Source organism: Cephus cinctus, unplaced genomic scaffold (genome assembly GCF_000341935.2).
Source record: "Cephus cinctus unplaced genomic scaffold, Ccin1 Ccin1_scaffold0076, whole genome shotgun sequence".
Classification (NCBI taxonomy): domain Eukaryota; kingdom Metazoa; phylum Arthropoda; class Insecta; order Hymenoptera; family Cephidae; genus Cephus; species Cephus cinctus.
In genome coordinates this window covers 459,878-483,683 of record NW_014332817.1, presented here as the reverse complement: position 1 = coordinate 483,683, position 23,806 = coordinate 459,878, and the positions used below count along the sequence as shown (strand labels likewise).

General features: G+C 39.2%; 2 protein-coding genes across 13 annotated transcripts; both read right to left on the bottom strand.

Moving 5' to 3' along the window:
• Positions 1-204: 204 nt before the first annotated feature.
• On the bottom strand, positions 205-19,191 carry LOC107269575 (E3 ubiquitin-protein ligase HUWE1). Of its 9 annotated transcripts, XR_003060300.1 has the most exons (38): positions 17,941-19,191; positions 17,003-17,085; positions 16,543-16,761; positions 16,221-16,460; positions 16,065-16,127; positions 15,750-15,977; positions 15,388-15,659; positions 15,028-15,304; positions 9,173-14,913; positions 8,934-9,075; positions 8,743-8,848; positions 8,229-8,664; positions 8,017-8,155; positions 7,814-7,940; positions 7,579-7,731; positions 7,349-7,498; positions 7,037-7,219; positions 6,796-6,970; positions 6,497-6,724; positions 6,192-6,420; positions 5,930-6,110; positions 5,481-5,850; positions 5,211-5,387; positions 4,524-5,130; positions 4,256-4,431; positions 3,960-4,141; positions 3,809-3,871; positions 3,632-3,727; positions 3,439-3,566; positions 3,113-3,359; positions 2,741-3,016; positions 2,468-2,656; positions 2,195-2,382; positions 1,975-2,108; positions 1,705-1,870; positions 1,437-1,627; positions 1,161-1,313; positions 205-1,041 (listed from the first exon to the last, which is right to left on the bottom strand). XR_003060300.1 is itself a non-coding variant. In XM_015743588.2 (37 exons), exons 2-37 carry the CDS (start codon positions 17,045-17,047, stop codon positions 1,211-1,213), a joined length of 12,627 nt encoding a protein of 4,208 aa, XP_015599074.1. In that variant the 5' UTR covers positions 17,048-17,085; positions 17,941-19,191; the 3' UTR covers positions 1,048-1,210. The 9 variants fall into 9 exon arrangements, 8 of the variants coding, with proteins under 8 accessions (XP_015599074.1, XP_015599104.1, XP_015599094.1 ...); XM_015743588.2 differs by lacking the exon at positions 205-1,041 and having other exon boundaries at positions 1,048-1,313; XM_015743618.2 differs by lacking the exon at positions 205-1,041 and having other exon boundaries at positions 1,048-1,313; positions 3,632-3,724.
• A 658-nt stretch (positions 19,192-19,849) lies between these two features.
• On the bottom strand, positions 19,850-23,565 carry LOC107269634 (phenylalanine--tRNA ligase alpha subunit). Of its 4 annotated transcripts, none has more exons than XM_025087248.1 (9): positions 23,191-23,565; positions 22,731-23,011; positions 22,273-22,613; positions 21,975-22,196; positions 21,777-21,892; positions 21,510-21,694; positions 21,077-21,438; positions 20,906-21,007; positions 19,850-20,718 (listed from the first exon to the last, which is right to left on the bottom strand). In XM_025087248.1, exons 2-9 carry the CDS (start codon positions 22,869-22,871, stop codon positions 20,055-20,057), a joined length of 2,133 nt encoding a protein of 710 aa, XP_024943016.1. In that variant the 5' UTR covers positions 22,872-23,011; positions 23,191-23,565; the 3' UTR covers positions 19,850-20,054. The 4 variants fall into 4 exon arrangements, with proteins under 4 accessions (XP_024943016.1, XP_015599221.1, XP_015599209.1 ...); XM_015743735.2 differs by having other exon boundaries at positions 23,325-23,565; XM_015743723.2 differs by lacking the exon at positions 23,191-23,565 and having other exon boundaries at positions 22,731-23,161.
• Between the last annotated feature and the right edge of the window lie 241 nt (positions 23,566-23,806).

Genomic DNA, 23,806 nt, shown 5'->3' with positions numbered 1-23,806 from the left:
TACAGGATATTCATGTAATTTTCAAAGTGGAAGTATATTCCACAAACTTGAGGTTAATCGATGTGTAATAAATCAAGACATTTATAAGAAATACAACATTCAGTTTATTTCAGCCATTCCTAAGCAATAATTCCCTAACAAATTCGGAAGGAGTCTCTGATATATGATATATTGTATGTATAACATTGATACTGCCCCATTTAATGTCTTTTGGAGTAATGCCGGTTCAACTGTAAACTTTATTTTGTTAGATTTCAAGAAAAAATTACATTTCTGTAACATCACATTTCGAATGATTACTATTAAAATGATAATAATTAAAAAGCATTACTATTAATTAAAAATTATCTCTAATTATTAATAATAGTGTACAACCATACATTTCTTGGGGGACAAGACTGTGTTTATAATTATAGCGGTTCAGTTAATTAGGCTGGCGCTTCATTGTAATACCCCGTAGACGCATAATCTCTTCACATACATACACACATAATATCGCCCATTTTTCTTTCTTATCTTTTGCACTCACGATTTTACTTATCGTCATCGTTATCACTTTGTCATTCAAACCTTTCATTTTCTCCGTTGCGCTTTTGTTCGCTGTCTGTCTAAACACTGTGGCATTTCATCATTGTCCCCGCAGTACTATTCAAACTATCGAACCGGTTACAACATATCGCTGATCACTTTAAAGTGCAGTATATTACAATTTTCTCCCTATTTATCCCTTAAAACATACTCAGAGTCCTATCTAGCAATACACTTACATATGAATCTTATCATAGCCTTATCAATTAACCTTAATTAAACGCCCCAATCTTGCTTTGTTGGGAATTAAGCTTAAGCTCTGCGTCTTCATCAAGATCCTTCTGAACAAAATAAACTCTAACTTGGGTAGCATCGAAGGTTACTCTCCGTAATTACACGATAATTAGTTATATGTATATACATATGCGTGTATTTATATGTATATATCGAATAAATCGGTAGTAATAAGATCTTGAGTGAAGATCAAGCATATGTTACCAGGTTCTTTTCTCTCTATGATTGGATAGTGCAAAAACAAATAGTTTCTTTTCTTTTTCCTTTTTTTTTTTTACAAACGATGTGTCCAGAACATAGTCCAGACAGACACAACATCACATTTAAGAGACAGATACCTTAAACACGTGAGAGCGTCGATCGGTTTCTTTTCCATTCACAGTAAGATTTACGCAAATCCAAATCCTTCGCTGCACTCGTGAATTGCCTTCAGCAGATTACTACGGAGTTTGTCGTATGTTTCGTAGACTGGCAAATCCAACTGATTGAAGCTGTAATGACAAATGTTATGCGTACAGGTTTAATTTGATGCGATTGGATTCCATTTAAGTGACGACACAATGCGCAAGAAACCTATTGCTTAAATTGAAAGTATCATTGGACATCAAACTTACCACGTGTGGGCTGAGGGTAATCTATCAGTTGAGCGGTCATCTCGATGAATTTGGAATTTTTGTACACCATTCATACCTTCCAAGGCACCGAAACCTTGCAAAGGTACTTTCGACGTGCCAGTAACAAATTGCAAAAACTTTGCCCTGTCTGCTTGATCGAATCCTCTCAATGCACGCCAAAACCATTGGATCTGTGTAAGATACGAAATGATTAATAAGACATTAGGACTATTGTAGACTGTAACAATTTAGATAATTAAATAATTACCTGCAATGATGTGGGACTGTATTTGTGGTATTCGGTATTAGTCTTAAGATCTTCAATGTCGACATTAGGCAAGCCGCTAATTAGTAATTCTAACTCCTGCTCGTTGAAGATGGATATCAGTCGTTTTGGAATAATGTCGTAAAAACCCTCCAAAAATGCGTTGAGTCTGGTAGTACAACGAAAAGAGAAAAAGAGTTATATTATCATACATTAAAATTAAACTTAGCAATCCCAGTGACATGAATTAAGAAAGCACGAAGAGGTACTCACTGTTTACGAATAGCTCCAGTCATCTTCATCTGACACACCAAACGGATATACTCCAGCTTCGTTTCTTCTGTTACGACTATATTGCGGCCATTTGGAATCAAGTCTCGAACATCGTTGACACCAAATTCGTTTACCTAAAAATAGTAGATTTAATTTATCAAATCCGATTCAAATTGTAAAACTATTTGAGAAGTGACAGATAAAATCCGTTTATCAGTACCTCTGCTGAAAATGTCAGTTCGTATCCAAGATCAGAGATATTGTGTTCTGTCAGATACACAAGGCCTTTATAGAAGCTGTAATCTTCACTCTCCATGTCAGTATGCTTCACGAGTATTCCGAGTATGTGTTTGTAGAAGCTACGCGTGAAGTAACACTCCAATAATTTGTTATCATAGATGGCCTTGGCTATTGGAAATAATTAGTTATTATCAACAGTGTCGAATTCTTCTTCAATAATTATGAAGAATTTCAATATTTAACAGCAACTTACCTATTACTCGCCCTACGAATTTGTAGTAGCATAAGTGATTAGGGTTGCAGTGAGAAGATGAATTAATCATATACGTAACTCGATCACCGGGACTGACCGTGAAGAGTGCATACATCGGGTTGAAGATCTCCCTTGAAATTATGACGTACCATTCTCTGAGTAAACCACCAGCATCCTGACCCTCTTCACCTGAAAACAACAAATATAAATACGACTACTCCAAAACTATTATCTTCAAGTGCTTAAAAAAAAGGTAGTACAAGGATAAAGTACCTTCGAAAACTATATAGAAACGATTCTTCCATTCGTCCGCATTCCTACGGTGAAGTTCCCTGAATGAATCTTCGAATACGTGACTCCTTCGTACGTGTACGGCTAGTTCCTCTCTTCGAATGCCTTCATCCATCCTCTCGAGTTCTGTTCTAAAGTATCGTCTCTTTACGTCGAAGTCAAGAACCCGTGTATGATCTACCAGGACGGAAAAGGGTCCATCAGCCAAGTGAGTTGTCGTTTGCCTCAAGATTTGATTCAGAACCGTTCTGTGTGTTTCTGGAGTAAAGAAAAAAAAAACATGAATTAATTGGGAATTATTGGTTCTGACACTCTTGTTTGCTCGTACAAGAGATATATTGTATAAATACATACCAGCAAATTTGAGGAACTTCAATTGGTCAGGAGGTAGTGTTTTTTGTGGTGTTGGAGTTATATCCCACGAGGTGTTAATTGCTGCTTCCGACTGAGATGTGCCTTCGTTATCTGAATATATTGGCGAAACTGGTGCTAGATCTGGTACAACTTCTCGGGATTCTGTATTTATTGTTATTGTATCGCTATTACGTTCTCTGGTTGAACTGGACGATGAGTGTACCAGGAAGAATGCTTCGACCGCAGGCTGAAATTATTTGACAGAATAAGTATGCGATGAGAATTAATGCAAAGAACAAATAAATGTTTGTATCAAGTAAACTGACCTGTAGGACTAGGACGGCGTGATGATCAGGAGTATGCTCCAGTTCGAGTAGACACGCACTCAATGTTTCCCAAAGGCTATCTAACACTAGGCTTTCGCTTAGTAATGGTAGTGTGGATTTCTCTTCATCTAAAATAATTAAAAAATATAGATTACGAGCATAATTCCTTACATTTTTATAATATAAGACTTACCACTTTTTGAGAAGGTGGGTTTGAAGTTATCAGAATTTGAAGAGTTCGCTTGTGTCGTGTCCATAGCGACACTATCGCCTTCTGTATTATCTTCTGCTATAAAGATATAATGCATTTATTCAACGTGTTTTCATCGTCAGTATGTATGAAAAATAGTAACAATATACGATTAATTACCTGAAGTCTGTGGTTGACTGGATGTCCCTGTGTCCATGGCAGTTTCTGTGGGCTGGTTTGTTTCTAAGGAAGTTACATTACGTTATTGTAATTATTATCAAACGACACATTACAGTTGAAGTGATTGTGTTCAAAAAGGAGAATAACTTACCAGCTTTCTTTCTATTAGCCAAGCGCACAGCTTCCCTAATCTGTACAATGACCTTAAGTATTCGAAGGAAAAAGGCCTGACTAGAAGTCTTGCTGACCAGAGCACCCATGGACGGCAACTGGAGATCAGTTCCTGCTTTAACTTTACTTGGAGCTGTTACTACCACGCTTTCATTTGTAAATCTAAACAGAAACCAACAGAAAATCGTATGATGTTATTATGTCAAATGATTAATCATTTCAATAATTAATACGAATGAAAGTCAAAGGAAAGAAATCGTTGAAAAGAAAACAAACCTGTCTAGAAGAGTTCCTCGGCCAACTCCACCAGCACTGCTAGATGGTTGCTCTTCAATGGAGATTCTACGATTCAGTTCACGGTTGAGGACTTGAAGTTCCATCATCAGGTCATTAATATGTTCACAGACCATAGTGGCTAGTTCCATTGCTCCTTCCAAAAGTAATTTCAAAATCTAGAAAGAGAGATCAGTAAGGGATGTAACATTAATTAATTAAATTTATTGAAAACTGCATAGTATATATTTATCTATCGTGTAATGCGTACCAATTGCCTAGTTGGATCAGGACAATGTGACAGATTAAGAAGAAGTGCTGTTGCGTCCTCAAGTCCCTCCTCCGAACAACTCTTGCTGGTAAGTACTTGTACAGCCAGCCTAAGATGACCTTCTGGGGCAGCAACACTCTGTTCCTTATTCGAGTCCACTTTTTTATTCTTGGCTCCATCTTGTCGACGATAGGGATTCGCTTCCGTCAAGCCAATTGATATAAGAGACAAGAGTCGCAATAGTTTGTCCGTTAGTTGACTACTGCGTTTGATAACAGACCAGTTGAGCATTGATATTAGTTGTCCAAATGCCGAAGCTTCGAAAGACGTCATGCTCTGCTCTGGTTCGCAACCCAAATTTGAATTCGAGTGAGTTCGTGCAACAGATTTTCCCTTTTTAGAAGCACAGGAGTCCAACCTCAGAAGCATGTCCCAGAAATCAGGGAAGTCACTCTTGCCTGGTTTGCAATTGGACTTTGCCTTTCCAACATTTTCTTCCTTATTCGCGGACGTGTCTTTATCTTTGTCCTCAGATTCCTTAGACTTAAGCGGTACGAAATATCCAGGAAAGCCCTTGGCTAAGGAAATCAGCAATTCTAGCGTATGCCTAAAAATATTTGTGTGTGAATAAACGTATCTGTAGCAATAAATGGTATATTATAATTTCATTTCTGTCATGTAACTAACCGGCATACTGTAGGCGCAGCTTGAGGATGAATGGCAATGACATTTCCCTGACGTTCAGACTTCTTTCCTCCATGCCTAACAACATGGAATACATTGGCTCTACAGCCAAGAGCTGCGTCGATGCTGATATTTAACCAGGATTGGGCATTGTTCCTGGTTTCGGAAACTTTTGGGAAACTAATATAAACGAGCAAAAAGAAAACATTCAAACACTGTATAACCTGTTAATTGTTAAGAAACGACGTTACTCTTTCTAAATAAAATACTCACCAATAGTCTATAGCCGAGTGCAGTCCTTTTCTCTTGAACTTTCCGCTGAAATCAGCAATCATCTCTCTATTCTCATCATTGCTCCTCTCCATTATGTTAAGAAGAGCTTTGACGACCCACTCTCTTGTACTACCATGATAGCACAAATTTCGAATGACCCTGTGCAATCTAAGAGTGTTAATTTTTGGTTCATCCACGAACAGTAAAACTAAGAGGCAGGCCATTGATTCGTGATCAAGTAATTGCCTTCCTCTCAATCGCAAACCGGCGCCCTGATGGGCCATACTGGTTTCACCACGTGGATTCCAGGAATTCCATTGTGCTCGTTGAGGTACGGTATGGATAGCATAACGCGTACCACCACCTCGTGCTATGATTACATAATTAATTAGTCGTCACAGACTTGTATTCAGCTAAGAATAAAATTTCTTTTGGAATTGATTACTTACCTCTTCCGGAATTTCTCAGTATGCTAGACAGGGCCGTATTACTTTGACTGACATGATTAAGAAATCTTTCCTGCATCATATGCCTATTACGTGCTTCCCATTCCCGTCTTAGATTTTGTGCTTCCTGTGCCAAGTCAGGTGGTAACACGGATATCTGAGACTCTTCCATGTCGGTCAGAATCTATTTCGCAAAGTGGAAATACGCTTCAGTAAGATGTCAAATTTACTCAATTCGTTTCATATAATATTTGGCAATGCTTACGGCTTGACGTAGGGACGGTTGCAGATTTTGGAAGAAGGCAGCTGCATCAACGGGATCCTCAGGATTTGCTGAAGCAGCCGCGTGACGTTGTTGCTCCAATCGTTGTTGGGCAAGAACCTCTTCTTGAATAGCTGGTGGCAGAGCAGCCAAAAACTCTGGATTTACTTCTACAGGACCAGTCGGTTCTTCAACTACAGTTGCTTGAGCTCGTTGTCTAATTCTTTGCAACCTTTAAAATAATTATAGAATTATCAATTAGTTACAAAGCGCATCGCCATACGCATGTTGCAAACATTTTTACAAACCTCAGTTGTTCAGCAATAACTTCATCGCGCATTTCTTCAGGTAATGCCGCTAAAAAGGACGGATCTACTCCGTCAGGTAGTTGTTGCTCTTGTGATGGTTGCTGCGGCTGTTGGGCTTGCGGTTGTTGTTGCTGTTGAGATTGAGACTGTGTTTGTGGCTGCTCCAAAGATTCTTGATTATTTCTTTCAGAAGTAGAGGAACCAGCACCTTGTCCGACGACATTTGCACTACACATAAGAAAAGTTTATAAGAAATATTCTAAAAGTTAATCAACTTCTGCCACTGTATATTTGCTTACTTTCTCTCCACATTTGACTGATTATCATCAGTAAGTAATCTTCTGATCCAACCTGTTGGATCGCTACTGCTTTCTACATCTCTCGACAAATCGTCATTAACATCTTGATTGAAATTTACTGGTACTGGCGTCGAAAGAACCGGATTTTGATCATCTGCACTCCTCTCAGGTTGTCCTGTATTAAAATAATTAAAGATTCCATTCCATATCTAGAAAAGTTAAAAAAAAATAGATTTCTTACTCTGTAGTGCTATAGCATCTGTAACAGCAGGTGCCAGAGCTACAATATTTTCAATAAGTTCGACTGCAGTGCTACGTGACGCTGTGCGAGGATCTCTGCCTTCTATAGGCTGTTCCTCTGGTGGCGGTGGAGGTGATCGTTCCTCATCTTCTTGTACAGTGACCTCCATTTCCCCAGTAACTTCTGAAAGGAGTGAACAAATCAGCGTTGCTAAGGACTTTTATTATCTCAGTCATTAATAATCAGAATTGATGAATAATTTGATGGTGAATTGATAGTTATGAAATGTTATGTTGTAGATCTAATCTTTACCAATTATGTCATCATTTGGATTTCGATCTTGTCTTGCAGCTGCAACTGCTGCCTCTACCACTGCAACTAATTCCCTCATGTCTTCCCTTTGCGGATTTGCAGCTACAAGTCTTTGCTCTTCAGATGGTAATGATGGAACTGATGTTTCCGCTATAAAGAGAACAATGGTGTATGTTAGAAAAGGAATTTGATACTACTTACAATGTAAGAAGTAGAAGGAAGGAACCTACATTCTGTCTTACTCGTCTGTTCTTTAACTTCTTTATTGTCTTTTTCTGGCTCCTTTTCAGTACCATGTTGCTTCTTGCGTTTCTCTTTGCGCTCTGCTAACTCCGCATTTCTATATTTCTCAAGTCCAGGTATTAATTTCTGTACGACTCCTGCTTATCGATTGAAGAGTTAATATAGATTATTATTGTAGTTTACATCAAGAAACAGTATTAAATCATGATATGCTTTACTCACCAACGCAGCAGTCTGGCTGAGAATCACCATCAAGCAACTTACTCTCTTCGATCCACCAATGTAAGGCTGTTGGGATATTGTTTAATGTAGCTGCAAGACTTGGACCGAACAAGTAACCAGATTGATCCTATGTATAAAAAATAATAAAACGTCAATAATTATAATTCCTATACAATCAAATATTTTATATTATAAATACGTACCACAAAATCTATCTGCTCTTCTTCTTGATTCAAGATTCCAAGGCCATTATCCACAACCAGAACACGGGTATCTCTGAAGCTAGATGTCAAAACTGGACTAGCTGAGATAGGAAGAGTCTGCGCAGCTGGACCGAACAGTCTAAGAAATCATATAAATAAGAAATTAAACATCACATCCATAAATAATGGTGATAAGTACTGCGAGTACTAACCTTTGTAAAATTACTGGCGGATTAGGACTACGTATATTCGACAGCTGAAGATACTGATATCTGCGTTGACGCAGAAGTCGTTGAGCTCTCGAGGTCGGTAAAGATGCAACATCAAGATTGTTACGAGCCATTAATAATGGATGCGAGCTGATGCCATTGCCCTCGGATACTGGAGGAGGATCTTCAAATAGTCCAAGATGCAACGGTGAACTTGTATTCCAAGGAAGACCAGGAGCTGTGAAGACAGGAGTAGAAGAAGCGTTGTCTTGGTTTTCAATATTATGTTGTATCATCACAACATTGCTGCCATCTCGTTCGGCAGCTGGTAGCATCCGGAAGACGCCTTCCCCAACATCCTCGTAAAATTCCATACCATCCTCTTCGTAATTTGAAGAGCCCTCTTCTTCCTCCTCTTCCTCTTCTTCATTTTCTTCGCCTGAACCGAATTTATAATTTACATACCTCATGCAGTGATATAATTAATTAAATGTAATTTATATAATTTCATAATTACCATCATCTTCTTCCTCCTCTTCTTCATCTTCGTCATCTTGAACCTCGTCCTCATTATCGTCAGATGGATTGCTGTCAGAATCTGAGTCCGAACTCATCAGATCTTCCTGTATACACAAATTTTATTGTATTAGTTTACTGCGAAGCTAATTAAAATCTTTAAAAAAGAAGGATATTAGAAAGCGATGTTACTCTTACTGTGGTGTCACGGGCTGGATCAAAGTCGCCCTCATTGTCGCGCATTGCTAAACTTTCATCGTCAATATCCATTGGCCTGTGCGGACGGGAACTAGGCTCCTCCGTCACGGCCGAGCCGTCCCTGGAATAGAGTACACTGCTTGATTATAAAAACTGTATCTTAGGTAATAATTGAATAATATGAATTATATTAGCTAAAAAAAATTAAACTTCATCAAAGTGAGCAATGTTACCTCTCTAGTAATTGATCCATAATATCTTCAAGAGCAGCTTCATCACCCTCTTCATGAACTTGACTCTCCGAAGTTGGCTCTAGACTCTCAGCGGTAACTGAAATGTCGTGCTCGGTATTTTCGGCATCCTCATTCGCCTCTTCACCAACTGCATGAGTTGCCTCTGAGTTAGTTGTGCCAGTTTGTTCGCCAATTGGTTCTTCTTGCGCAGTGCGATTTTTAGGTTTAGGAAATTTATTGTTAACGGTGCCTGGCATAGGTTGATTAATGATTCTCGATAAAGTTTCCAGTGGTTTTAGAGCAGCATTAATGGTACCAGCCATATTAGGACTTGAAAGATCAAGACTATGAGGTATCTTGGCCAGATCAGTAATTATTCCTTTTCTCAACATTATTCTAACAATATAATTAACATTGCTGTATTGATGCACTTTTAATGAAGTTCTCAGATGAGCGTGAGAAGTTGGTGGACAACTGTCAATCATTGTTGAAATGAGACCAATAAGAAGTACAAGTTGAGTATGTTTTTCTGAGCTTTCGGGCAACGCTAGAGTTCGTATAAGCGCACCCTTCACTTCGGTTACCAAAGCTGTTTGTGCATCAGGTGAATGATTGCATGAAGCAATGGCAGAAATCAACATCCTAGCCATACTGCTGCATTGTCGATCACCAGAGTTTTCTGGCAGCATTGGTAATATTTTATCAAGCAAAAACGTCAAAGCAGTTGTGTCTTCAGTCACCATTTCACTTTGCCCAGCCCTGTAGGTATGTTCCGTTATCAGATTAGCTACAGCACTGTAAGAGCGAACTGCCTCTGCCAACATCTTCAGAATCGCTGATTTTGGTAACAGTGGTTTCTTCGCTTCTTCCGGTTCGACCTTGGTATTATTACCAATATCCGTATACATCTTCAAAGGAATAATTTGAGAAACTTGATCGTCATCATCCAACGCATCAGTACTGGCAGTTCCGTTATTCCTAAGACCGTCTCGTCTAGATGATGAAGCTGTGGCTGCGCTATTATTCGTGACAGCGGTGCTCGGTTGTGTGATTTTCTTTTCAGGACTTCCAGCTGGCGACGCAGAAGCGTCATCAGGTAACACAGGCGTCGGTTTTATTAGAGCATTTAGTAAGTCATGAATGACTCCGATAGAGACTTCCTCCACCATTGGAAGAGCTGAAGAATGATTTGGTGGTAGAGCTTTAACTAGTAGCCTGTTATCCACGTCGTCACGTTTCAGTACACCTATATCGACTCTGAGAATATTTTCGCAAACTTCTCTGTACACTTCCGGGTTACGACAAACTGCACTGCTGATCTGCCTCGTCATAAACAGAATCTCTTTGTAAGCTGGCGGAATATTAGGCTGTGTGCGTGTTCTAACAACCTTCTCCATAGCAAGACGAAGAGTGCGTGGTTCCTCCAGTGTATGTCGTATCAAAAGAGTACTCAAGCTAATACATCCAATGAAGCTACTAGCCTGAGTCATATCAAGCAGAAGACGTACTCCACCTTCTCTTGCGAATACTTCAGCATTTTTATAATCCCGTGTTAAACGCAGACAAACCTTCATAAGTGCGTGCAAAGCATCCCGGTCTACTGGAATAGCCAAAAGTTTCACGCAAGCACGTACAATGCTTGGGGCTACGTTGGGATCCAGACCTTGTACCACAGCGTTTCGTTTATCCTCAGCCGGGCTCTCCTCGGTATCCATATTTGAATCAGAACGAGAATTTGCATCGCCCGAACTACTGCCATTCAATTTAAATCCCATGGTAATGGGTCTCCTGTTGTCAGTGTCTTCATTAACTTGGGTCATACAAGAGAATGTAATGAGGTAACGTCTCCTGGTGCAGGTGATTCTAACTGTTGGTTCTCCAGCCCAATAGGCATTATTTATTATACGATTATTTAGTGGAGAATAAGGAGTCCACTTTCCGGAACTAAGATCAAACCACTTCCAAACCCTGGTTGTAACTTTGTGCATGAGTTGTTTGCGTTGCGTGAGCACAGCTACCTTTTCCAGACGATCTATGAGGAGTAATAAAGGAGCCAGCCATTTTGGTGTCTTCGTAGTGGCAACTCCATCCTTACCATCCTTGACTGTTTTATTTTTATTGGCTGTTAATGGACTCTCACTCACTATCAATAGACGTACGAGTTTATCGAGCATGCCGCATTCTTCCACTCTCTGTGCACAAGGTACACGCATTTCTTGAAAGGTACCCTCGAAGAAGAGGGTGTAGAGGTAGATACGTCCAGCGACTTTACTGGCTTCCTCGCATTCGACTAACTTTACGCCAGCATTCTCATCCTGACTCTCAGCAATGCCGATCAGATAATCCACTAGATCACCAATTTCACGAATCAGCTGTCTCAGCATAGAGTCTCGCCAGTCGTCACCATTTCTCTTAGTTATAGTAACCAGAAGATCGCAGATCCTGTAAACGGTGTCTGGCATCAAATCCAGAAGATTGAGACATTGTTCTAGTGCACTGTAAGTGAACTCGTCAATGGTCTCTGTGGTTGGTGCGTCCCGCAGAGGTTCTTCAGTTATTGAAAATCTTCGAGAATCTGAATCACCTAATGACATGGCGATGGCATGCATTATTTGATCATCATCCACTAGTTCCAAGTCCATTATGAGACCCTGACCACTGGCATCTCCAGCAGGTGCATCAGGTCTGCGTGAAGTTGCAGGATTTGTTAGAAGATAATCTGTTGCCTGTTCTACGGTAAGAGTATGGAGTAGAGCTTCAATGCAATGTGTCCTACTGAAGCCCATATCCATTAGTTGTCTCAAGTGCTCAGCATTGATGTCTGCTTCAGGCTCTTCTCTACGATCTGGTGCTGGTCCAGTCCTGCTTACGGAAGTAGTGGCAGTTCCAGTTCCAGTACCAGTACCAGCTGCAGTTCCACTTCCAGTAGCCGCTGGTGTTTCTCCAGTCTTTTCTTTTTCAATGCGTTCTTTGATTATCTTCTCACCGCGCAAAATATGTCGCAAAATCGACAGGATGGATTCGGTCATTCGTGCTCCATAATTCTTCAACGGTTTTTTGCCCCACATCAACATCACTGCTCCAAATGCTTTCTTGTGAATATCTATGAGATACTTAATGGGGTCAAAGGTTTCGTATACCTTGTAAACGCCAGTACACTTGGACGAGACGACGTGCGGTGAATCTAATATGGCTTTGGGATTAACCATTTTTTCTAGAAGCATAAGCCAGGCGTCCAGGAATTCACCAGTGCCGTCAGGTAGATTAGGATGTTCCAATCCTTCGGAAAGTGGAAACTGTCCACCACCAGACAAAGCCCATCGGAATGTTGCAAAGAATGCATTTTGTCCTCCCAATTGGACAAATCTTTGAAGCATAAGATGATAAGGATGGCGCTTCTCATCGAAGAGCATCGGTGAAGTAAAGCCCACTGAGCATATGAGGAAAGTTAGCCTAAATTTTGGTATCGGTGAAGGTGGCAATTTATCCCAAGAGAGACCACGAGTCAATAAGCAATTGAGTGCAGTAGCTACACTTCGAGCTGCTTGCGAAGGTAAAGCTGGTGTCATAGGGATTTGTTGGCCCCGTCGTTGCCTAATTGGAGATCCCATGCATAGTTTGACAAGTAGACCAAACAGTTCTGCTAATGCTCTTCCTAATCTTGATGAGGCGCCCAATAAAGGCTTAATATATTTCAGTTGATGAGTGCTCGGTGACGTTCTTCCTGTACTGGTACTAGGTTTATCGTCTACTTCCATTGATACTGGTGGGGGATCAGTACTCAAGGCTTCCATGGCTGTTGTCATTCCATTACTACCCATATCGGACGAAGCAGCGCCGGACCACGAAGATAATTCACCATCACTTCTTAATTCAGGTGGTATAAGCTTGTCCATGTCATCTTTACCAAAGTCACAACCTGCTGGGATGATGTCATCGCTGCAGAGTGCAAGAAGCAAGGTACTTTCCCACACCAGAGACATATAGAGCTCAGATAGTCCTTTCAGAACAGCCATACCTAGATCAGAACCCCAGTGATTCATGGAAAGATTTCGAATTTCACTTTGACTTGTACGACAGACGTGTACAAACATCACCACATATCCGTGAGCCGCGTTCATAGCGTGAAGTAAAGGAGTCGCTGTATCACTTGTGAATGCTGTTTCCAGATTTGGTGCAGAAGCAAGTTCGTGTAATAAAACTGAACCACCAGGAGCCTCCATATGACTATGAAGAGGTTTCAGTAAATTCAAAACTTCGTTTAGTTGAGACAATCCGGTTTTCAAAACCAGTGGTTCGTGGGCAAGATTGAGTATACTCTTACAGACGGAAGCCACGGCTTGAGCAGCTTGCGCCACAGGATAGTCCACTGGTAAATTGGGTAAACCAAGTATAGAGAGTAGTGGAACAAGTCCTTTCTGCGCAACGAATTCTCTGCAGTGATCATCCGTTGAATTGTTGCTGAGGATAGCATCGACAAATTTCATTACATTGTGAATATAGTCTACTAAAGCGATTGGAGTCTTTTCACGTGGTTGAGGTGGTGGTCCAGGTTGAGCTGGCGAAGGTGATGGTTGTTCTTCTCGTTGAGGGTGTGAACTAGTACTAGCTTCCTCCTCGTCTTCCTCTTCTTCGTCACTGCTACTTCCACCGCCTCCTCCTCCCCCTCCACCGCCATCCCCCACGCCAACGCCAACAGACTGCCCAGAGGATTGACGACCACCTGAACTTGAATTTGACGGAGAATTCTCGGATTTGCTTGCAGCACGCCAGCATATGTATCGTGGGTCACATCCTAGAATGCACAATTCTTCTAAGAGTTTGATGATGGCAGATGTGGCATCGACTTTAAGAGTTGGCTGATGTCTCATGAGTTCGTCCATTGCATTTCCTAAGTTGGATGCTGTATCGCCAAGAGGATCAGCACTGCGACGTCTGCGCATTGCTGATAAATAAACAGGCGAAAGGAGAACTTTGAAAAGGCGCTCGAAGGGTCGGCATTTGACAAAGGACTCCAGACCACGTTGATTCAGACATAGAGCGCTGAACACATTGGGCAGAGAGCCTAATACTTCTCTAGTAGCAGGGACATCTTTAATGAGCAGTGCATGCAGCACAACATCCGTCAGTCCGTTATCTTGTAAAGAAGACAGTAAAGACGGCTCTTGAAACACATATACAGTGACTACGTCGGTTGCAAGGAGAAACAAGGATGGTCCATAATATTCAGAGTTGCTGATGATGTGCTTCAAGGACGACGGTAAGGTCCCCTCCATAACATGGCGTATACTGTCCGAAAAAGCCGGATCCTGAATAGCTTTCTTCAAGAAATTCAACATAGACTTGAGCAGTGCTGCCCGCTGAGGTAAGCATGTTTTCCCTGTCCTTGCAGCAGAATAATCGGGCAAACGTTCCTGCTTTCCTTCTGGTTTGGAGCTGGTATTCTCATCCTCCGAGAACTCCATAGGATTAGAGGATTCTTCTCGCTCATCGAAAGCATCGTTTGATCGTCGTGATGATCTCGACTCATCATCAGGATCCGCTGGTCTTTCTGGCGCGAGTTGCAGAATCTCTTTGGTAGAATGCTGCTGAGGTTCTATTTCAAATGGCTGTTCCTTCTTGCACACGTTCACTTCCATATCGAGTCTATTTATAAAGCTAGACAGACCTCCGTGCGCTTGAAATCCTTGCATGTCTATATTCGTTATTAAGTCTATCACACGAACAGCACGCGTCACGAACTGCAAGAGACAAACAAAGAAGTTATGGTCAGGTCAATTTCTGATTAAAAAAAAAAAAGAAAAAAAAAAGAAAACAAAAGGGCATGCTTATATATTTAAGAAATCGATTTTTACCGTAATGTGCTCCAATTCGCTTCCTGGCCAGTTAATGACCTTCAGAAGACTCTCCATCATGCCACAACTAACAAGTGCTTCGCCACCAGCTTCATAGCTAGCGAGATGATACAGAAAACTAAATAGAGCCGTAGCCAGTGGCAACGGAAAGTGTTGTCCGTCAGGATGAGGGGATGTCAGGGTTGTTATACAAGTTCGTACGAGTACAGGCAAAAATCCGTGATATGAACTAGCTCCGGTTACATCAATTATCATGTTCAATCGAGAGCCTGGTTTCCTGGACAAATGAATCACAATGTTTAGTACATGATGACTCATCAGGCACGTGTCATGCTATAGGTATCATGTGGTAAGACGCACTTTGGGAAGTGTGGATTGCGATCCAAGTGTATGATACTTGTGAGAGTACGCAATGCCGCTGCTCGAATTTCGACAAGATGAGGATGTGGAAGTTCGAGTAATTCAACCAGCTCCTCGAGCAATCCAGCGTGTAACAAACTATGCGCATTCTCTTGTAGTGCATTGCTGTATACAAGAATGGAGAGTGCCTGAAGACGAGCTTGCACGCATTGTAATCGCCTTCTGTAGTCCGAAAAACTGTGTGCCAGCCTGATGTGAGTCAGAAGAGCCATCTGTGAATAGAAATTAACGTGATACGTTACGTTATGTTACATTATTTTGGAGATTGAGAAAATAAACTGTGATCAGAGCGTTAAAAATACCTGTCGCTCTTGCGGTACGTTGTAAACTTTCAGCAAATCGTTCATAATCTGTGCTGGGGTCTTTCCAAGTTTATCTACTTCTTCAATGTGAATGTAAGTCACGAGATTAGTAAGGCCGGATTTCTTTGCAACTGCGTTTCCTGCAGTACTACTTGACGATGTTTCTGTCGCCATTGGATTTTCCGCGTAGAATTCAAAGTGGAGTGTCGTAGCACTTGCAGGAAATGGCTGTATAAGTGAATATAAAACCAGTGTTACAATTAACAGTAGTACATTAATTTGTTGTCTTTTTTAGTATTGTGATTTGTCGCTTACCTTGTCTGGATGTTCTTTACAACAGTCTGCAAGACCAAAACCATTTTCCTTGCCACCCCAACTCTGTAACCCATAAAAAGCAAAAATGATATTCGTTCCTTATGTATCAATGTTAAATTAAAATTTTTATTTTGCTGTAATCTATTTTATACAAACCTCAGCCAAGTGATTGAGTCTGGTAAGCAGAGATTGGCGCTTGTCACTGTTTAAACGTGTGATAAAGTTACTGCGTTTGCTGAACATGTACAAAAGGTTCAAAACGCCAAGAACCACATGCATGTCACAGCTTGATAGCAATGTAACTAAATGTTCCATGCTGTTGTATAAATGCCGGGAAAATGAATGCTCGATTAACAGCGTTGTAAAGTGAAGAACCCAGAGAAGCAGTTCTTTTGCCTGTGAGAAATTGCAAGATATGATGCAATATAATTATTGTTTTTGAAATTGGTAGTTTCAGAGACTGATTTATTTTACGGACCTCTCTGTTCTGTGGAAGATCACATGCTAATTCCCATTGATTATCTGGACTTCGTGCAGCAGCTTCCTCCAAAATACTGTCACTAAGATCCAAAACATCGATCCAATGGAACAATTCACATTTTCCAAAGGTCCATGCATCTATTTGCTTTAATTCCTCAAGCAATTCTGCATGAGAGCAGGAGCGCAGTTTGCTAATCAGCACCTGACATTCTGCAGGCTAAAAATGGATTTGACAACAGAATATTTATAAATATTTTTATATCATTGCTATTTGTAGCATAAGAAATATGACACTGGTATCATAATTACAATGATAATTCTATTGGTATTAATATTTATAACTATATAAATTAGAAATAGGTAATTATGCATTGTATTTTACTTCTAACGTGACAAAATGATAAACTATTTTACATTGTAGTTACAATATATAAAACCTAATTGGAATGTTATCTCACCACTTCTGATGTGCACTTCTTTAATCTGCTTCGGTCTATCTTCATTTTGATGATTTAAAAATTTCTGTATGTGAAACTATAGCCTGTAATTAGAAATTAAAAAGAGCTTTAGAGATGTTTTGCACATAAATTGGTTAATCAGCATAGAACATTGTAGACTCATACAATAGGAGTATAACATTTATCTTATATCAATATATCAAAATTGTATGATCTGAGAACATTCTAGAATCACAGCTCTTTTCATATTTCTTGATAATTAATATGAATTTACAAATATTTTTGTATATACTTAATACAGTCACAAGGGTTTAGAATATTAAAAGGGCAAACAAAGATCAAGTAGTGGATTTCTCAATCTGTACATTTGACCAGAAGAATGAAACAAAGGAAGTACATAGAAAATGATGAAATAAAGACTAATATACTGAATGATCATCGAGAAAGATAAAATGATTGTCAATGATTAGCAATAACAGTAACCTGTGTGCAACATTAATCCATCTAAGGATTGTATTGAATAGAATATTCATGAAGGGAACAGATATTTTGGACCAGCTGATTTCTCAATATTGCTCTATGAAGGTCTCGCGTTGTCAATATGAATCTATAGTTGGAAATATCACAAGGAATCGGGACAAGCAAATTCTATTTATTTCACAGTATGGATTTCGGAAAAGGGTCATTTTAATATGCACAGTCATTGGTTACCATGGTCTAACCTATCGTAATGTAAGATACAAACAATAACAGTGAAAGAAATGGCTCCAGAGTACCACAATGATATGAAGATCCGAGTGAAGGTAAAACGTTCGCAGACTCTGCCGGATACGAACGTATTACGAATAAAGATAAAACGAGAAATGATTCGCATAAGAAGAGACAGAACGTGCCTAGCACGATGCGCGATATATTCTTGAACGATCAAGCTCTCTCACCTGTCGGCGACCTGATCGATGGATGCGATTGTTGCTCGCGAAGATTCGCGATTTAACGTGGCTAAAGTGATCTCGCCTCTTCCTTCACTTTTATTCTCCTTCTCGCTTCCGTTCTTTTTCCCGATGCACTTGTCAGGATTATAGCAATGCGTCGCAGGCATTGCGGCCGTCACCGCGCGGAAAAAATTACGACCACCACCGACGGTCCTCCTCGCCTTAATCAAAGTTTCTCTAGGACGATCCGACGGTTTTGCTTCGATTACAATTCGATAATATACTCTATAATGTACTCCCTCGTGGCTAATCGACAAATTTCGAGAACCAAGAGTCCACGAAAACCAAAACAAGACGAAGCGTGGACCAAACACGACCTCCGTCTAGCGCTCAGCGCCAATCACATCACCGATCACCGCCATTTTATTTAGCCACTCGGAGAGGAATCACCGTTTTACCACTTGTACCCAACACAGTCTTCTATGCCAAAGATACTCGAATGTTCCTGCAATAGAAACTTGTCCTGTAAAACCGTCAAACGCTGAAATATTGGCCCGCGAGATTACTGCGCCGAGTGCACTGCACTGGCTACACTGGCCCACACTACGGATACACGTCCCCGCACGCCTGGTCGCACATGTACATATATTCACATAAAATCTAACATTTATAATAAGTCACACACATTGCGCGAATAGGGGCATGCACGCACGCGCAATGATTCAGAGACTTCACGCGGCTGCGCACTAGCATATGCCCACGCGAGCCCGCGCATATGGCTCCTCTCCAGTATTTCCGTCAGGAGGTTACGCTCCTAACACACAGAGAATAAGTTCGCACAACGAGATCAACGGGACACCGTGATCAACGCACCATGTCTACTATCTTATATTTTCACGAGATTGTACAAGATTACCGAAGGATTATCTATATCGTAGATACGCTCAGGCGCTTCAGTCTTCTTCACAAGGAACGCGGCGCCTTTCAGCATCTTTTCGATGCCTTGAACAATGCCTGATTTTATTTAGTTCACTGAGAATAACGCGTAATGCCACATCGATGTCAACTGCTTATGCTCAGTTTACTTCTGCGCAGTGACTCTCGGAAAAATGTCTTGATGCCTGCCAATCGGAACGGATGCTTCTCTATGCCTTTGAGCTCGTCGTTGATGTGAAGCAATATTTTTCTGAGCTAACGAAAAACCTGACAAAGCCACTTAACGGGACTTACTACATTATAATTTCTTTTATGTTAAATCTTTTTTATAAAGCCAATTTTCTTATGACTCAATATAAACGTCATCGAAACCTTACTTTTTACTAGTAAATGTTACCTGGGAATTAATGAATACCTTTGAACGATTGTTACATTTCGTTGTTGAATGTATCTTTCTCTGAATTATAAGATACATACGATACTCTTGATTCGAAAAACACTGTTGTACTGTACTTATATGAGACGAATATTGCGACTCTGTAAATTCAAAGATTCTTCTTTATTGTGGCTGTACTGTTATTTTAAGACGATACGTTTGATGATGTATAGGTATGAGGATACCTTGATTGCGACATTACCATCCAGTGTCTTTGTTTAGTGACATTAATAATGTATAGACACATTTTATGACTTGATCTAATTTGATATGCTGAATCTTACTGTCATACGGAAAATACTTTTAAGATGTGTAATGTCTCGACGGTAGCATTTCCGTATTTGGAGTACCGCTATTAACGGAGGGGGTCAATGATTTTTCAACGAGATATGGCAGGTTATAATACGGCAGCGCTGTGCTGCAATTTCTTGAAGTGGCGGGTAAAAGGTTTCGCCGTAGAACTCTAACGTATCAGAAGAGCTTGATAAACTGAGCTCAAACAAAAAGACAGTCTCATTAGCGAGAGAGATTAATTAGAAGATGTTACAATAAAGAAATAAACCTTATTATTTTCAGAAATAATGGCCAATGAGTAGCAATGAAAAAAGTCCAGTGAGTACTTCAAGATTTTTTTCTTTTCTTGTTTAAAAACTTAAGCTTATTAAAATATAATTATCTATGAAAAACGATCTAAATGTATTTGCCAATACTAGTATTATACACTGATAAAAATATAGATGTTCATTTCTTACGAGCAACACTGTTGTACAGAATCGAGAACAATATCAACCACTGAAAATTCATTACCAAGAGCGTATCGCGTCTTTGTCCTCTTGAATATGGCCTTTAGTTTGGATTTGTTTTTGACACGTAAAAGCTGATGAATTGTTTCTAAACTAGAATCTATTTGATTCGCATAAAGCGGTCCATTGCTTTCGTATTTTAATAGATTAGAATTCGTGAGCTCTATTAATCGATTCATATAACGAGCTATGTTAACCTCACCGACAATCTCATGCATCCTAGGAAGTTTCATTATAGGGTCGATGCCCACAGACTTCCAAATTAATACTATAGACACGTCGGCATTTCCGTTAGGCTTTGTGTATTCAGAACAGAAGTTTGCCAATGTAGGTGGAAACTTTTCAACTGATGAGTGAGTGTGGATAGAGAGATTCACCTTAAGGCAACGCTTCAGAAAAGCAAGTAGCGTTTCCAGTGATCGGATTGGCCATTGTGGATCACAGAAGATCGTAAGGTTTTGTTTTACAATAATTTTTGGATGATCGTTCAACTCTTGTGTTGTCTTGTTCAGATCCATTTGTATGTTTTGTAACTCTTCTAGAATATTGTCCCATCTCTTTTTTAATGATTCCACCATGTCCTTTGATACTGGAACTTTTCTCGTAGTTCTAGAAAGAATAAGCATTGTTATTTATTCAATATTCTGATAATCGTAAACTATGCTTTGAAAAAACAAGGACAAAAAATTGGCTCTTATTGTACAAGAGGAAAACTAGTAAACTTGGACTTGTCTATATTTATTTATGGACTTCGATTCAACATAAATACCTTGCAATTATGTAAAAGTATATTTACTTTTGTAGACGACACAATGGATTGTCGTACACCATTTGTAAGTCCACCTTTGGTCCAACTAGATCACGTATGTTATTTATACCGTACTTAATCATGGTGGGTCTGAAATGTTAATACAAAATATTTTGTTAAAACTTTATGTTTAAAAATTTGTAGTATAGTGATACGTACCTCTCCAATGATAAACCCCAAGCAATTACATTGACGTTTTCAGGGAAACCCATAGGTTGTAACATTTCAGGTCTGAATAATCCGCTATTACCGATTTCTATCCATTTTCCAAGACCATTATGGAAACAAAAGATTTCCATACTAGGCTCAGTGTATGGATTATATGCAGGTTTAAATTCCAATTGTGTAATACCAAGTTTTTTGAAAAACTCATACAAAGTACCGATCAAATCGCCAAGTGTCAAGTTGTAGTCGGCCACTACACCTTCAACTTGATGAAATTCTGCCAGATGGGTTGCATCTAAAGTTTCATTTCTGAAAACGCGGTCAATGCTAAAGTATCTTACTGGCTTAAATTCACCCTGTAACAATAAATTCAGCCATAAATAAAATTGTAAAAACAAATATAACTGATTTTTAAAACTCTTTTTACCTGCTGCATGAGTTTATACAGCATACGTGCGCTGACAGCTGTTGTATGAGTGCGGAGTAAGTTTTTCTGTGCTTCTTCTATTTTCCAATCATATCCATAACCTTGGGATCCATATCCTCCCTTACTGTGTACTTGCTTCACTTTCTCTAGATATTCATTAGGGAAGTTCGAGCTAGTCCTTGGTTCTACAATTATATCAATAAATATTTCAATACTTAAAAAATGAAGTGTAAGTATAAAAAATAAAGAAATATGTATTCAAGGTACCAGAGATAAAGAAAGTGTCATGTGCGTCCCTTGCAGGATGTTGCTGTGGCTGGAACAACGCATCAAAGTTCCAAAACGAACTTTCAACATAATTATTTGTTGCCATTTCAATAAATCTATAACCAAACAACGAACATTAATGCTGTAATATATCTACTAAATACGTCTTGATAAAGATGTTCACTTGAAAGCATTTACCCCATTTCTAAAAATATCTTTCTAAACTCGCTTCTCACTTTAAGTAAAGGATGAAGGTGTCCCACTTCAAGGGCAGAACCAAGAGCATCAAAATTGTATGGTTTAAATTTTTTCTCCTTCCATGCACCATTCACCAATAAATCAGCAGTAAGATCAGCTTCTTGCTTTACTATTTTTGTTGAAAAATTGCTACCTTTACGAATATTCACGCTCTTTATAATGCTAATGACAGACAAATTAAATATTTACAGTAAAAAAGTTTCTCATCAGCACAACATATTCTGTGCATATAACATACATCTCTTGCAATAGTTTCCTTTTCTTATAATCTCCTTTTGCATTGTCAGGAATATTTGAGAAATCTTTCAGATGATTTTGTATACTATCAACAATCGATGGTACAGCCTTTCTCACCATGACTGAATTTTTACTTTTATCTATCTTAATCCATCCAGCTGCAAGAGCTTTAGAAGAACCTATCTTAGCATATGGTACCGATTTCATAATATCAGCCTGTGATATTCCATTTTCTGGAATTGCATTGTAAACTGCTGCTTCATGACTACCATGTTCAACTACATGTTGACCCTCGGCTGTGAGTTCCCACTTTTTTCTACTCGCTTGCTCAACAGTGATCATCTGTCAGGAAATCCATGACAAATAATTTATGTAATAAAAATGACAATATTAGTATTACAAAAAAAAATGATGACTGGTATAATTAAAAAGTATTGCTTTCTTTTACAAATGACTTACATCACCAATTGACTCCAGACTCTTGATAGCACCAATGATTTTTTGATGATCCTGATTAAAGGCATCAGCTATATCAAGTGAATTAGCTTCCTCGTGATTTGCCAGGTAATCCAAAATTTGCTCAACTAATTCGTTTGCCATCTTGTTCAATTTTAAATATATTACTACCTACTCAAAACAATATTACAACAAGAGTCCAAGTTCAAAGCTGCGTGGGTCAGATATTGAATGTATATAGGTTAACACGGTGCCATACCGCTGCCTCGGTTACCTTACTTAACCTAAAAATTAGAAGAAAAATCAGACAGACCTCCGTCAGTGGCAACATGCGCACTGTGGTCTTAAAAAACAATCTAACAGGGAAAATGTGGTAAATTATGAATGCGCGACATAACACAGAAACGCTGCAGCGCTATCAACAAATATAATTTCAAACTGCATATCTATTTTAGAAAATTACAGTTTATGCACCGAGCAACCAATTGGCAATAGCATTTTTTCAAAACCAACAAAATATTCAATCAAGCAGTTCTTTCACAAATCAGTTAGTTAATTCCTAATCATAACGAAGATTTAATAACTACACCACATTACTTGTAAACCAACTACGATTTTCATGGATAAAATTCTCCGTCTTTCTTCAACGACAACAGTTTCTAAAATCAACCTATCGACACTTCGGAAAATTGAAAACAATGCTTTGATAATTTCGGCAAAATCTAACATGATTAAAGAGGATATACTTAGCAGAGAAAAAGAATAACTTTGGAATGATAATTTCCAATTGTTTGTTCGGGCTATTCATACAATTATATAAATTAAAATTAATATTTTTAAAACACACTCAAATAAATTCAATTTTCAAATAGAGCAAGTACATGATTCAAAAAATTATCACGATTAAATTAAACCGTCTAATGTATTTACTGTCATTAATTAAATTTTAAAGTATGTTAAAAGTGACAGGGTACTAAGTCGCATTATAATTTTCATTTATGATTTTCATATTAGCGCGTTTAGCAACTTTATTTTATACCCGCTGCACAGAACACTCTCAAACCATATATAACGTTTAC